At 46.3% G+C, this 14,155-nt stretch overlaps 1 protein-coding gene across 2 annotated transcripts in view; it reads right to left on the bottom strand.

Moving 5' to 3' along the window:
- The window catches only part of SLC6A11 (solute carrier family 6 member 11), a 135,028-nt gene extending 121,672 nt beyond the window's left edge, over positions 1-13,356 (bottom strand). Inside the window, exons 1-4 of one of the 2 annotated variants that reach the window (XM_019428150.2) lie at positions 13,014-13,356; positions 9,896-10,030; positions 9,639-9,779; positions 6,262-6,352 (exon numbers count right to left, since the gene is read on the bottom strand). In XM_019428150.2, the coding sequence (XP_019283695.1) occupies positions 6,262-6,352; positions 9,639-9,779; positions 9,896-10,030; positions 13,014-13,275 (629 nt within the window). In that variant the 5' untranslated portion in view covers positions 13,276-13,356. The remainder of the gene's footprint in view (positions 1-6,261; positions 6,353-9,638; positions 9,780-9,895; positions 10,031-13,013) is intronic. The other variant, XM_019428149.2, reaches the window with a different exon arrangement.
- Positions 13,357-14,155: the final 799 nt, after the last annotated feature.

Here is a 14,155-nt window from a genome sequence, read left to right as displayed (position 1 = left end):
GCTCAGAGCCTGGAACCTGCTTGAGATTCTGTATCTCCCTCTCTTCCTGACCCATCCTCCGCTCATGCTCTGTCTCTGTCTCTCAATAAATGTTAAAAAAAATTTTTTTAAAAAGAAACATCTGTTCATTTATTCACTCTTCCACTTACCCATCTCAACTAATATTTGTTAAGCACCTAGAATGTGCTGGCAGAACAGGGAGCAAACGAGGGCAGCCCTTCCTGGCATGGGGCTTACATTCTAATGGAGTGAGGGAGAAAATAAGCAAAGATGCAGGGATTTCAGTAAGGGCTACGTAGACAATAAAACAGAGCTATGGGGTTGAGAGGGGCTGAGTGCTGATATAGCTGGGATGGTCAGAGAGGGCTTCCCAAATGACATCTGCATGAAGATTTCATGGTAAGAAGGAGCCAGACACATAAGGATCTGGTGAGAAATCTTCCAAACAAAGGGAACAACAAAGACCTGTGACTGAGCATGGGTCAAGTACGTACAAAGGACAGAAGGAAAGCCAGGTGAAGGAGGGCAATGGTGGAGGGGAAGGAGTCTGAGAGGGAGGCAGGGCTGGGCCCTGGGTCCACAGGAATCAGGGCTTCACTCCAGCTCCCCTGCCTCCCAAATTTTGTGTCCAGAGAAAATCAAGTAGCCACATGATTTAGAAATAATGAAATTTTAAAACCTTGTCCAGTGAAGATACACCAGAAAGATAAGACCACACCGTTCTGAACAAAGATACAGAACTGAAAACCCTTAGGGCTTAATTCAGGCCCAGCACACAGTATGTGCTCAACAAATGCTGGTTGAATGGACACCACGCAAAAGCGATTTTAATTGTACACACAGCAAATATGGACTTGCTGGAGACACGTGGACTAATGGAATCCAAGGCCTGATGTGAAGACAGACCAAAGTCCACCTGATGCCACGACGGTGGTTACACTCTTGGCAGTACTCAATCCCAGCAGAGGACACAGGCTTAAAATTTAGGACTGCAAACATATTTAGATAAATGCTCAGATGCCAGAAGCATAATGAGTTACTAAGAAAACCAGAACAGCCTAATTTTGAAATCTGACATGAGAAAGACAAATTGCCCCTGCCCCATAGGCCCCTTGCTTGAGCCACAGTCCAAGACTGACCCAGGGCCCAACCTTTTCTCACTGGCTAAGCCAATAACTTGTACCCTGAAAAGGGAAATGAACCTGTAAGACAGGGGGTGGGTTGGGCCAGGTGCCCAAGGTCAAGGTGAAGCTATGGCCAGTCATGTGCAGGGAAGTAACACCTTGTACCTGATTTTATGGCCGTTTAGGGGCTTGTCTCACCTCCGCTTCTAGAGGGCTAGAGTTGCATCCCACATTTCTGCCTCCTCCAAACGTGCAGTGTCCTTCCTATGAATACCAGGAACTCACACATTTATGGAATGAGTGAGCGAGCAGGCAGCCAAGGCAGTCTATTTGGACCAAGCAGTGTGTGGGCCTGAATGAGGTCAGAGGCAGTAAGGAAAGGTACCAGGAGCACCCTGAGGTGGGGCATCCATGAGCCAGCCACACAGGGAAACAGGACAAAGAACCAAAGAAGAAACGTTTCTGAGGAAACTTGATACAATACTTGAAGAGCTGTCACACTGGCAAGGAATTAGACATGCTCCATCCAAAGCCCCAGAAGTCAACTGTCAGCTGAATTTAAGGAAGAACTCCCTCCCAGCAAAGTATGTGTCAAACTGTGCTGCATGGACAGCTAGCATTCAGGGAGTGGGGGTAGGGTGGGGGTAGAAAGGAACGACTCCAAATGATTCCACAGGAAAATACATTTGGCAATTTGAGTTAATCAAAGACAACAGATGTTCTTGCCAAAGGGCACAGTTTTCAACCCTTCTCAAATGCATGTAGCCCCAGTGGCTTTTCATAGGATGTTATGAACATCTCACAGAGTCTCCTTTCCAAGCTCATCTCTGGGAAGAGATGAATTAGAACCACCTGACAGGGGCGCCTGGGTGGCTCAGTTGGTTATGCGTCCAATTTCGGCTCAGATCATGATCTCACAGTTCGTGAGTTCAAGCCTCGCATCAGGCTCTGTGCTAACAGCTCAGAGGTTGGATCCTGCTTCCGATTCTGTGTCTCCCTCTCTCTCTGCCTCTCCCCTGCTCATGCTATCTCTTTCAAAAATAAATGAACATTTAAAAAATTAAAAATAAATACATACATACATAAAAGAACTGTCTGACAAAAGCATCTTATGAAAAGGTGATTGTCACACAGGTATCTGAGTACCTTTAGGATGTAGAATTCAACACTGCACAGATGATACAGATGCAATCTAATAGAAAACTAGAACCATGGGTTCATTCTCCCATGGACTTTCATCTAGAATGGCCACGCGGGGGGCGCCTGGGTGGCGCAGTCGGTTAAGCGTCCGACTTCAGCCAGGTCACGATCTCGCGGTCCGTGAGTTTGAGCCCCGCGTCAGGCTCTGGGCTGATGGCTTGGAGCCTGGAGCCTGCTTCCGATTCTGTCTCCCTCTCTCTCTGCCCCTCCCCTGTTCATGCTCTGTCTCTCTCTGTCCCAAAAATAAATAAAAAAACGTTGAAAAAAAATTTAGAATGGCCACGCGGTAGGCCACAAGGTTCAGTTACACACGAGGATGCTGTCTCCTCCCACCACTTTGTGTCCAAATAAGGTGATGATATGGATAGTGCAAAGGGATCCAGGAAGCAATCGATGCTGTTGGCCAGGGACCTTAGTGACAGGATGAATTCTTGCCAGAACCCACTCTGAGTTTTCGTGTAGTATTTCCAAGAAAATATTGCCTGCCTGTCTTCCTCGCATGCATCTATGCATTCTGTAAATATTCCTTGGGGATCTTCCACAGACCAGCAGTAGTAAGTAAAGCCAGACAAGGTGTTCCTTTAGGACTACCTTTTGGTGAATACAGACAATAAACAAACATATTTCACACACACAAAAAAATGATTTAATTGAGGTTTTCTATATATGACACAAAGGAAATAAGTGGTGAGAAACAATGTAAGTTACACAGAGATCTTCTCCATTGTGGGGTTTCAGGATCGATTCTCTAAGGGAGCAAAGAGACCCTGTTTTACAGACCCTCAAAATATGCAGGTCACAAATAAGTCTCTGTAGTATGCCTCTGGGAAATCATAGCCCAGTGGGGCTGGGAAAGGCCACACCAGTCCACCTACCACAGTAATCCTCTTTCTAGCACATGTCTTATGTATGCTGTATTTGACACTATGACTCAGTAGGTCTGGGGAGGAATGGAGAACCTGAATTTCTAATCAGGTATTCTAATGCCACTACTTTGTAGACATTTAAGTAACACTATTGTATCAGGCATTAAAAAAAAACCTAAATAAATGGAGGGCTATACCATGTTCATGAACAGAGAGGCTCAATCACAAAGATATCAATTTTCTTCTAATTAACCTAATCATTCAATATACTTCCTACCAAAATCCCCACGAAGTTATTTTGTTCTTTATTGTTGTTTAACCTGACAAACTGGTCTAAAATTCATTTGGTAGGCAATTTTGGAAAAGAACAAAGACAAGTCCCCACATGTCTTACCAGCTCCAGGCTTACAATAAAAATGTGGGTGTAGTATTAACACACAATTAGCTAGAGAGACAAATGGAACAGAACAAGAGCCCCAAAGCAGACCTGTATTTTTAAGATAACTATGTATGGAAGATAGCATTATAAATCATAGGAAAAAGATGAATAATTCAGTAAATATGGCTGGAAAATTTGATAATTTGTATTAAAAAACAACAGCCCTGAACTCCTACATCATGCCATGTACAAAAATAAAATTCCAAGTAGATTATATTCTTAAATATGAAAACACAAAACTTTAAAACTTTAAAATTTTTAACATTTATTCATTTTTAAGAGACAGAGTGAGCAGGGGAGGGGCAGAGAGAGGGAGACACAGAATCTGAAGCAGGCTCCAGGCATTGAGCTGTCAGCACAGAGCCTGATGCAGGGTTCAAACTCACGGACGGCAACATCATGACCTGAGCTGAAGTCGGATGCTTAACCGAGTGAGCCACCCAGGCACCCCAAAACTTTAAAACTTTTAGAAGAACATATAAAAGATTTTTCCCCCAACTTTGGGTAGGGAAATACATCTTAAATAAGATACCAACTGTGCAAACCAAAAAGAACAGACTGGCAAATTTGACTTCAATAAAGTTAAAACTCCAAACGCCATAAATAAATAAGAAAAGCCACACACTAGGGAAGGCAATTTGCAGCATATTTATATCTAGAATGTGTCAAGATACTAATATCTAGAATGTGTCAAGAATTCCTACCCATGAGGAAAGACACACAATCCAAAGAGAAAAGAATGCGAACGGGAAGTTCACAGATGAGGAACCCAAATAGGGAAAAACACATGAAATGTGCTCAACCTCGCAAGTCATTAGAGGAATGCAAATTTAGAACAGTCGGATGCAAAACTTAAAAATTAACCAGACCAAATGCTGTCTAGAATATGGAACAGTAGAATTCTCATACACTACTGTTTGGAAAGTAAATTAGAACAATCCTTTTAGAAAGCAATTGGACGTTACCTGATAAAACCGATAATAAACATGCACGCTACCATTAGCAATCCCACTCTTAGGCACAGGCCTAGAAACCTTCCTTCACGCACACAGGGAAGCATGGGCAAGACATTTATTCAGTGTTCTTAGTAACACTGGGAAACTAGAGAAAGTCTAAATGCCCATCAAGAGGAGCTGGCTAAATACAATGTAGTCTTTTTATACATTGAAATACTATATGGCAGGAAAAAATAAATGAACCAAAGCTGCATGTATCAACAGGGGAACATCCCAAAACCAAAACTGAGCAAAGAACAAAGTTGTAAGAAAAGTAAGTAATGGATACCATCAATAAAAAACTTGTAAGTATGCCACAAAGATCTAGGTAATATTTGGGAGATGTATATATAGCATATATATAGCTAACATACAAATAGTTTATATATAATTTTATATAGAGCTTATAAATTTTTATAATTTTATAATTTTATATAAAGCTTTATAATTTTTATAATAAAAGCTTATTAAAGTTTATAATTACATATTAATATAGAATGTGTATATATATGTATGACATACACACACCAACTATAAACATGAGAATGATAAGTCTAAATTTAGCATCATGAACTCTAGAGAGGGAAGGAGATGAATGGTATCTGGGAAGAGAATTAAAATGACTCATAAAACCACTGCCCCTCTACCCTACTTATAATCAGCATTAGGGTAGGCAATGTTCTTGAACAAAGCCATACTTTTTTCAGATTGAATAGTCTCAGAAAACATTTAGCCCAACCTCTGACCCACAGAGGAAACATCTCTTCAATACCCAAAACGAGGTGATCCTTCTACCTCAGAAGACCCCAAGTCAGGGCCGCTGTGTACTGTTATGCAGGTTGGCACTGTACAATTCTGGAGCACACATTTCACAATATGAATGAGGCCCCCTAGGGTTGTGCAGTGCACGACTTCTATAACCATACGTGGCAGCCCTGTAACTGCCAGGTCACAGACCCCTTTGGGATGTTAATGAAGAATGCCCACCTCTGGGGAAATGCCCATTCACACAATTACTGCCTGTAATGTCGGTGGATTCAGACACCTCCCCAACAATGCTTAGTGACCCTCCACCAGGTAAACACTTTCAGGGTTGGGTGATCACAACCTTCAGAAGTACTTGCAGACCATGCTATGAAACTAACCTCTCCCTTAAGCACATTTAAACTTGCCTCTTTAGAACCTCTATCCATTCAAGTTCACCTGCTTCCTTTGCACATGACACTTCAGGTACTGAAGGAAAGCTAACCTGCCCTCTCTGCCCTGGAGACTTCTGCTTTCCAGGCTAAATACACTTCTGACTTAGTTTATAGCAAACATGCTATGTCTCCTCTTTTGTTAAAAACCCTTTATTTTTAAACTACCATTTTTAGCAAGAATTTCCTGCCCTAATAAGCAACCAGGCATGCTGACATGCCATCAAAGAACAAGAAAACATTCCTCTCAGCTGCTCCTTTAGGAAACGTGTAAAATCTCCGCACTGGCTTCCAAAGCAGTCAAACGTCCCCAGAAACCAGGAAGTGCGAAGCCAGAGAAAGAAAGGGTCAGACTTTTTCCAAGGGTGGGGGCAATGTTAACTGAGCAGAACCAGGACAAAGGCCCCACAGGCCAAGGGACACGAGTCACTTTCCACTTACTCCCAAAACTCCATGACGGGAGAGGTGGCGTTCTGCAGGGACACATGACTGTGGTTGCTCACGTTCAGTTTCTGGAACTCCACACAATTCTCTACAGTGGAAACAAGACAAGAAAGAGAAGATTAACCTCTGCAAGGGCTGGACCTTGGGAAACATTCAAAGCTGATGGTGCAACCAGGTGGTTTTAACTAGCCGCTCTAAGCAAACATGCCTCAGAGAACACCGAGGAGGAAAATCGATCACTTACAGTTTAAATGAGAGGTCTGGTCTGATTAGAACAGGAGGGAAAGGTTTGGGGGCACGACACCTTCTCTCACTTCCACTCCAAATGCCCTATCAAACTCTCCTCCTGCACGGTTCCGAATTTCCTTTCCTTTTTTCCACTTCCCTACAGAAGCCCTCTCCATGGCATTTATCTGTCCTGCCCAGTGGCCCCAGCAGGGGTGGAGGGTCTAAAAGAGTGAGTCGGTCACAGTGTCCCTACGACAGTAATGCATTTGAGACTCTGTTTTCCTTCACGTAGGAAGACACTGATATCGCAACTGCCTCATAAAGATGTGGGAACTGGATGAAATGGCGTGAGCCTGTAGGTGTAAAGAATTTCTGCTTTCTTCCTCATTCCCTCGCTTGATTGGTCAATCCAAGAAAGGATTTATTGAACGTCTCATTTCATGAAACTTGATGACCAAGGGGGAGTTGAATTTCCAGTAAAAATATCCAACTGTTCAATCTTAAAGGCCCAGATTGACACCCTCCTCCAGGGAGACTTCATCTATCTCCCTCCCCTGAATTCTAAGAAAAGTAGAATGTAAAGACCCTCCAAGGAACCACCTTCTCCAACTCCCTTTAATTTTGAAGATGAGAATCTAAGGTTCACAAACAGTCAAGGGACCCATATCCCTACCCACTCCCTCCTCTATAAAGTCAGTTAGGGACGGAACTGGGAGTCCACTCCGGCCAGTGCCCCATCTCGTGATTATCACCCAGGTCTGTTTCCCACCACAGAACCTGCACCTCTTTACAGCACCCCTGTTTACAGAGCTCTGCGCCAGACTGTGAACTCCCCGAGGGCAGCTGCACTGTTCACTCTGGAGCCCCTGCACCCAGCACGGAGTCAGTGGTCTGCTTCGCTCTGGCACTGCTCTCTCCTCGCATGGGTACAAACCCTCCAACTACATCTGTAGCCTCTGGAGCAGGAAGCACCTCTCACACATGACATTTTTACACAACACAAGTGTTCACATGCTAGGAGAGAAAGGGGGCTGCAAACCAGTGGGAGAAAGGTTTGCCGTCTGCTGGGGAAAAGTCCCCCAATCGTCTGCCTCCTTCCTGCTCCTCCTGGCAAGGACTAACCATATTCTGAAAGCGGGGGTGGGGGGGGAGTCTGTGGGGGCCACAACATCCTGAAAGGAGTCTGAAAACCTGAGATTATAGGAACCCTCATGCCTTTTTCCAGGGAAGGGAGCCCTTAGTTTTGATCAGTCTCTAAAACAGTGTGTCTCTTTGTTTTTTCCCTAGAGTAAACAAATTTCTCAGACATCCAACATTGACAAGGTATTTTTATTAAAATGACATCTGTGTACAAATAAATGAGTTATAAAGTCCTTGTGATTATAGTACTCATACGACTATAAAACCAGAATTAAATTTATGCATTAAATACCAACTACGGAACACAATTCAAACTGATAGCATAAAATGTATGTGTAGGACAATGCCATTTTGTGAAATTAAATGGATTTCCTGACAGGAGAGTGGAGCCAAAGGGAGGAGGCAGGGTCTGTGGAGTTCAGCTTGCCTATTCTTCCACTGGCTATTTGAGAAGCAATTCTACTATCATTTTCCTCTGGTCACACTTGCGCAAGATCTTCATTCTTACAGTTTGTGGCATTCCTAACTGGACTTTGATGAATACGAAAGCACCATTTACAAATTAAATCTCTGTGCTCTCCTCCATTGGCCACCATCATCCTACTTATCAAGAACCCATCTTAAACTGTAAACACGCACAACGCTGGGCACTGAAGTCTCCTGACTGTCCTCGGTGGAAGGTGGTTGTGCAGATAATCTAGAACATGTGCGTATTTTTAGAGTGCCCTCAAAATAAACACACACAATTAAATTATCATGGAGGACTTGCAGGCCTCCAAGAATATATCCTTGAATTTTAATTTGATAAACATCTCTATGAAGTCCCCAGCCAAAGAAAGGTTAGGAACCAGTGCCCTAAAGAGAGATAGTGAGACCTCCACACAATCCAACAGTGGGAGCAGGGCAGTCATCACAGCACTGGAAGTGACATCACAGCACTTTCTAGACCTACTACTCCCTACTCCCTGTTCCTTATGCTGATAACCAACATCCCACCCAATCTTACCATACCTCAGCCTGCAGGATGAAACGACGCTTCCAGGGACAACCTAACCACAGGTTATAACACAGATGGTGAACAGCTTAAAGCATGTGTGTTCATTCCAGTCAAAAGGCAGTGGCTGCCTGGAGCACTGCTGAGAAGGGTTCTGAGGCCAAGACTAGGCTCAAAAGGATAGAGTTCTACAGTCAATCAGCGAGGTCTGCTCTGGGCACAGCCATCACAGATAGGGAATAAATATGTTGTTGCTTTCCCTGGATTTTAAGACACCATCTTGATAGGATGGACAAATTGAAAAGCAAACAGCACATTAGAATCCAAAGTAATCTAAAGAGTTATCCATTCAAGGAAGTGGGAGAGTGGTACATTCAAATTTCTACCTGGGTTAGATTGGGAAAGTAAATAAGCAATGTGAGCTGAGTGGAGACTGTGGCCAACTTGTGGACAGATGCCTTATCCAAAGACAACTGCTTATCAGCCCCAGCTGCTGTCAAGCAAGACTGTGAGAATGTGGGTCTGCTATTGCCAGATCTTTTATTTATTTATTTTTTCAAGAGAAGCGGGAAATCTGGATTTTCATGTGAGGTCTTCTGGTTTTTAAATTTTGGCAACCAAACACATTTTTGAAATTCACTGATCACTGAGTTAAAGCCTAACTGGTCTACAGGCCCATGGTTTGCAACCCTTGATCTAGCCTAACCCGTTCATTTTACAGAGGAAAATCTGACACCCAGAGGGGCCTGGCTGGAACTAGAGCCTGAACCTCTCTCTGCCCACAAAGGGCTCAGTCTCTGTATTCAGCAAAGCGAGGAAAGAACATCACCATTCTTCTACCCATGCCAATTACTGAGCCAGGGCAACCAGACCCAGTGCAGAACTGATCTCCAGTTTCAGTGGAATCTGGATTCATGTCAAGAGGCCAGGATTGATGTCCAGGACAAGGGCATACCCCCAATCCCTGGTCCCCCAGCAGGACCTGCAGAGAGACCCTCCCTGGGGACCATACCTGTGTTCCACTCATGCCCACAGGTAGCCCAGGGGAGCTCGGTGGTGAAGCAGTTGCTCAGGTAGAAAATGGCCCATGCCAGGATAATGATGTAGTACACGTTTAGATGGGCCTCGATCACCTGTGTTGCATAGCCAATGCCTGAAAGAACAAAGGGAGTGATGTGGGTCTCTTACCACCTTGTTAAAACAGTCTCAGCTGCCTTTCACAGCCTGACATCACCCAGGCACCACTTCATTCTTGAACTCAGTGCTTACCTTCAAACAAAGGGCAAACTTTCCTCCAACATGTAATGCCACCTTCACTCGTGAACTGTCCCAGAGCTGTTTCCAAGAAAAAAACAGGAATTCCACAGCAAATAAAAAACACCACATAGGGAATCAGGAACGCCCCTACAAGGATGCAAAGTAAGGGAATGAGGTTAAAATTGCCTCTACTATTTCCAGTTCAGCACAAGAAATCTTTAATAATCACCTACTACGTGCAAGACATAATGTTCACTGAGCTTGAGGTCAAGTTCACATCTTGACGACCATAGTCAGAAAACATGGCCCTGGGTTTGTGCTCTCTGCACATCTACCTCACATCTCCCAGCCTCAACTTGTTCATCTGTAAAATAGGGCTTTTAATATTTAACATCTGTACCACTTATCTCACAGAAATGTTGTGCATCTAAGATGATAATGTAAAAAGGAAGTGTTCTCTTTGCTTAATTCTATAATGTATATATTTCACTCTCTAGCACTCTCTAGGTTAAATCCATTCTCTCCCTGAACATTACATTCTTCTTTTTTATCCTAAAGTAACCTCAACAGGCTAGGTGAAGGGGACCCCTTCTTCCTATTTACTTTGGAAGTGATCTGCAAAAAAAAAAAAAAAAAATCTTTTTCATTAAGAAAAGCATTCTCAAGGAGATGTGCTATTAGCAATATGGCGCCCCAGTACATGAGACCCAGCTATGGAGTTGACTTATAAGGGGTTTGCAACAAGTATCTATCTCCCCAGAAGGCTGACTGAATCAATCTGAGAAAGACCGCCATAAGCTTTAGTGCTCCTATCCTGGTACACAATACCCACTGCCTGGGCCTTTCTTTGAAACAAATGAAATAACTCAGGTGAGCATGAGCTACTATAACCAGAAAAGGATTTTCCAAATCCCTCATTCCCTCTCACCTGTTTAGTAACAAAGCTTGGAAACACATGCTATTCCTCACGATCTGATCTAACAAATGAAGGCTTTAACTGAAATTGCTTTTTGCTAAATGAAGTCTCTTCAGCCTTAGAACTAATAGCAACAATTTTGATCAAACCTGATAGTAGGACCACATCCATCAAATTTTGAAAGCCTCTTTGAAAAGCTTTTGGGGGCAAGATACCGTTTTGTTGTCGTTGTTGTTGCTGTTTTCGTTTTCTTAGTTTCACATTGGGAAAGAAATCCTTTAAACTATTGCTGGGATCTATGAATAGAATTGTATAGATTTTTTTTTTTAAAAGGCAAGCAGTGGATAATCAGATACTCCAGCTATATCAGAAGGCAAAAAGTGTGTGAAAGGAACAAGACGCTCTGTTTGCTGAATATAAATTTAAGTGATTAGAAGAAGCTACAACAGGTTCGCCAATATGCTGTGAACCCTCTAGAACCTAACAGCACTTTCTGAAAGACTTCTAGCCCATGTATTCGCAAAGCTAGTACTCAAGATAACCACCTCAATTAAATCAGGATATTTGTGTGCCCAATGGGGACTCTTGGCGAGTTAAAAAAAAAAAAACCTAATTTTTAAATTTTACTCACTGCAACTTTTTTTTCTTTTAATCTGTGCAGAATTTGTAATTAACCCAATTTACTCTGTCTCCTCCTTTTAGGAATGCATTGTTTTGGTATAACAATTTCCTGTATTAAAAAAAAAAAAAAAAGATGCTAAAACGATTTTTGCCTGGGACTACCCTAAACAGGGTTTCCACGGGTTTCTAAGAAGACATGGCAGCTAATAAAGGCTGAATCTGCAAAAAGGCAGAACTCAGCTGAGGCCACAGGGCACGTTCCAGGTCTCCAAGTCCACTCCCTCTGTCCCCAGTGCCAAGCCACCAACACCGGCGGCCACTTCATTACCAGTGCAGAGCAGGATTGGAGCAGCCTGGGCTTTCAGGATGAATGTCTCCAAAGAAAGGGCCTGGGCCAAGCAGTACCCTTCTCGCTCTCCCTGCAGCTGCTCGAACAGGAAGTCCTACTCCGAGCGGCCTAACAGTGTGGTCCCTGCCAGCCAACTTCTGAGCCACCTCCACTGGGGTCTTGGGAATCTGCTAGAGGGGCAGGGGCACAGCAAAGAGAGAGGAATACATGGACACAAGCTTTTCCTGGGAGAAACTGTGCCACCCACGAAGGTTTCACAAGGTCCCTTGCCACACACCCTACCATCTGTCCTGCTGATAGGACAGGTGGAGGCTCCTAAAGTCCTTCAGCTGAAAGATTTGAGGATTCACTGCAGAATCTCCACCAAACTGACTCGGACAAGTCACTAGGAACAACTCTCTCATCACCTTCCTCTCCCTGTCCCCCACTCCACAGTCTCGAAGCATCTCCTAAACATTAAATCAGTGTCGTTGCTCTTTGTCCGTGTCTCTGACACCAGTGAAAGAAACCGCTTGGTGCCAGTGCTTCCGCCAGATAGGCCCGAAAAGAGGACCTAGTAAAGGCCTTAAGGGCAAATGAAAGACGGGGCGGGCAATCAAACATCAACACCTCGCCCAAAAGTCCTCCCTGTTGTCAGTCCAATCCCAGTTTAAAACAAGGCCTTGGTGTCAGAATCCCATCTTTATCTCTTTATGGGGTTACTTCTCTGACCCTTTGCATCCTCATCTGCAAAATGGGTTTGCCACTGCCTGCAGAGATGACTTTAAGGATGAAATGAGATGATGGAGGGAAAGCTGAGTCTGGCATTTCACTAAGTGCTCAGAACCCCAGCCTACACGGATCCTGATCAGAGTCCTTTTCCTTCACACTGGTTTCCAGTTGGGGAAGCTGAGGCTCCAAGGGGCTGTCTCCTGCCCCAGACGCTAAGGCACGTCTCAAAAGCAAGGAAAGGCTCCCAGCATGGGCCTCCACCCGACGCTGGCTCAGAACACACCTGGCGACCACGTCCTCGCGTGCTGGCAGGCGGCACATTCAGGTGCGAAGAAACGTGCACATGCGCCCTGGGACAGGCGAGTCTAGCCCCGGGAGAGCTCACGCGCCAGGTGGCCCAAGGCAGGCACTCCCCACGAGGGTCCCGCTACACGCAGGCGCGGGAGGGGTCACTCGCTCACCCCCTTGCTCCCCGCCCCCACCGGGCCGCTTTCCCCTCCTCATTCCCGCTCACGCCGCGCGCGCCGCCTCACCTCCTCCGTTCTTGTAGCACAGGTAAGGGAAGCGCCACACGTTCCCCAGCCCGATGATCTCCCCAGCCACGCTCAGCACGAACTCCACCTTGTTGTTCCAGTGGCCGCGCTCGTGGACCGCCTTGTCGCGCTTGTCGCGCGGGTCGCGCGCGGGCGCCGCGCCCCCGCTGCAGCCGCCGCCGCCGCCTCCCAGCGCCTCAGACTCCCGCGCCTCCTCGGCAGCCTTCCCATTGCCCAGAGGCAGCGCCTTCTCCGCCGTCATGGCCGCGCTGGCTGCCTCGTGCGCCGGGCCCGGCTCTGCGCCGCCGCCCCGGGCGGGCTGGCTTTTCAGGAGGCGCGAGCGGGCGGGAGGGGGGAGGCAGGGGGTGGAGCTGAGGGGCCGGGCCGGGCCAGCGCGGGGACCGGGACGCGGCGCGGCGGCCCGGCCCTCAGGGCGCCCACGCCGCCTCAGCCCGGCAGGGCCCGGGAGCCCGCGAGCACCTTGCGCGCGCCGAGCACCTTGCGCGCGCCGAGCACCTTGCGCGCGCCGAGCACCTTGCGCGCGCCGAGCACCTTGCGCGCGCCGAGCACCTTGCGCGCGCCGAGCACCTTGCGCGCGCCGAGCACCTTGCGCGCGCCGAGCACCTTGCGCGCGCCGAGCACCTTGCGCGCGCCGAGCACCTTGCGCGCCCTTCCTGTTCTCCTTCCTACTGGCCTCAGCACAAGAGTGGAAGCGCCCATTCAGGCCTAGGTTGGGCTGCTGACGCCAAACCCCCAAATTCCACCACTCACTGTAATCTCCAACAGCTTGGGCCTCGGTTGCCCATCTCTAATAAGAGAAGTGGGCTCTAGACCAGGCATCTCCAACTTTAAGGTGCACACCAAGCACCTGCGGGTCCCTGCAGATCCCGATCCAGGGGGTCGAGCTGGGCTGGAGCTTCTGCGTTTCTAACAAGCACCCAAGTGCTGTGGATGCTGCTGGTCCGGAGACCACACCTGAAGGTAACAGGAAGTAAATGAACTCAATTTCTTCCCACTTCTCAAGGTTTGTGAGCTCCCATAGGATGGGTACACCTTCATGTCTTGTTCATCCTCGTGCTCACTGTTCTAAACACAAGGAGGCAGGACAGTGTGGCAGTTAAGGGCATCTGTCTGATGACAGG

This window comes from Panthera pardus, unplaced genomic scaffold (assembly GCF_024362965.1).
Source record: "Panthera pardus isolate Hobbes unplaced genomic scaffold, ASM2436296v1 HiC_scaffold_8, whole genome shotgun sequence".
Classification (NCBI taxonomy): Eukaryota; Metazoa; Chordata; class Mammalia; order Carnivora; family Felidae; genus Panthera; species Panthera pardus.
Note: the sequence above shows the minus strand (reverse complement) of the source record. Positions and strands in the feature narration are given on the sequence as shown.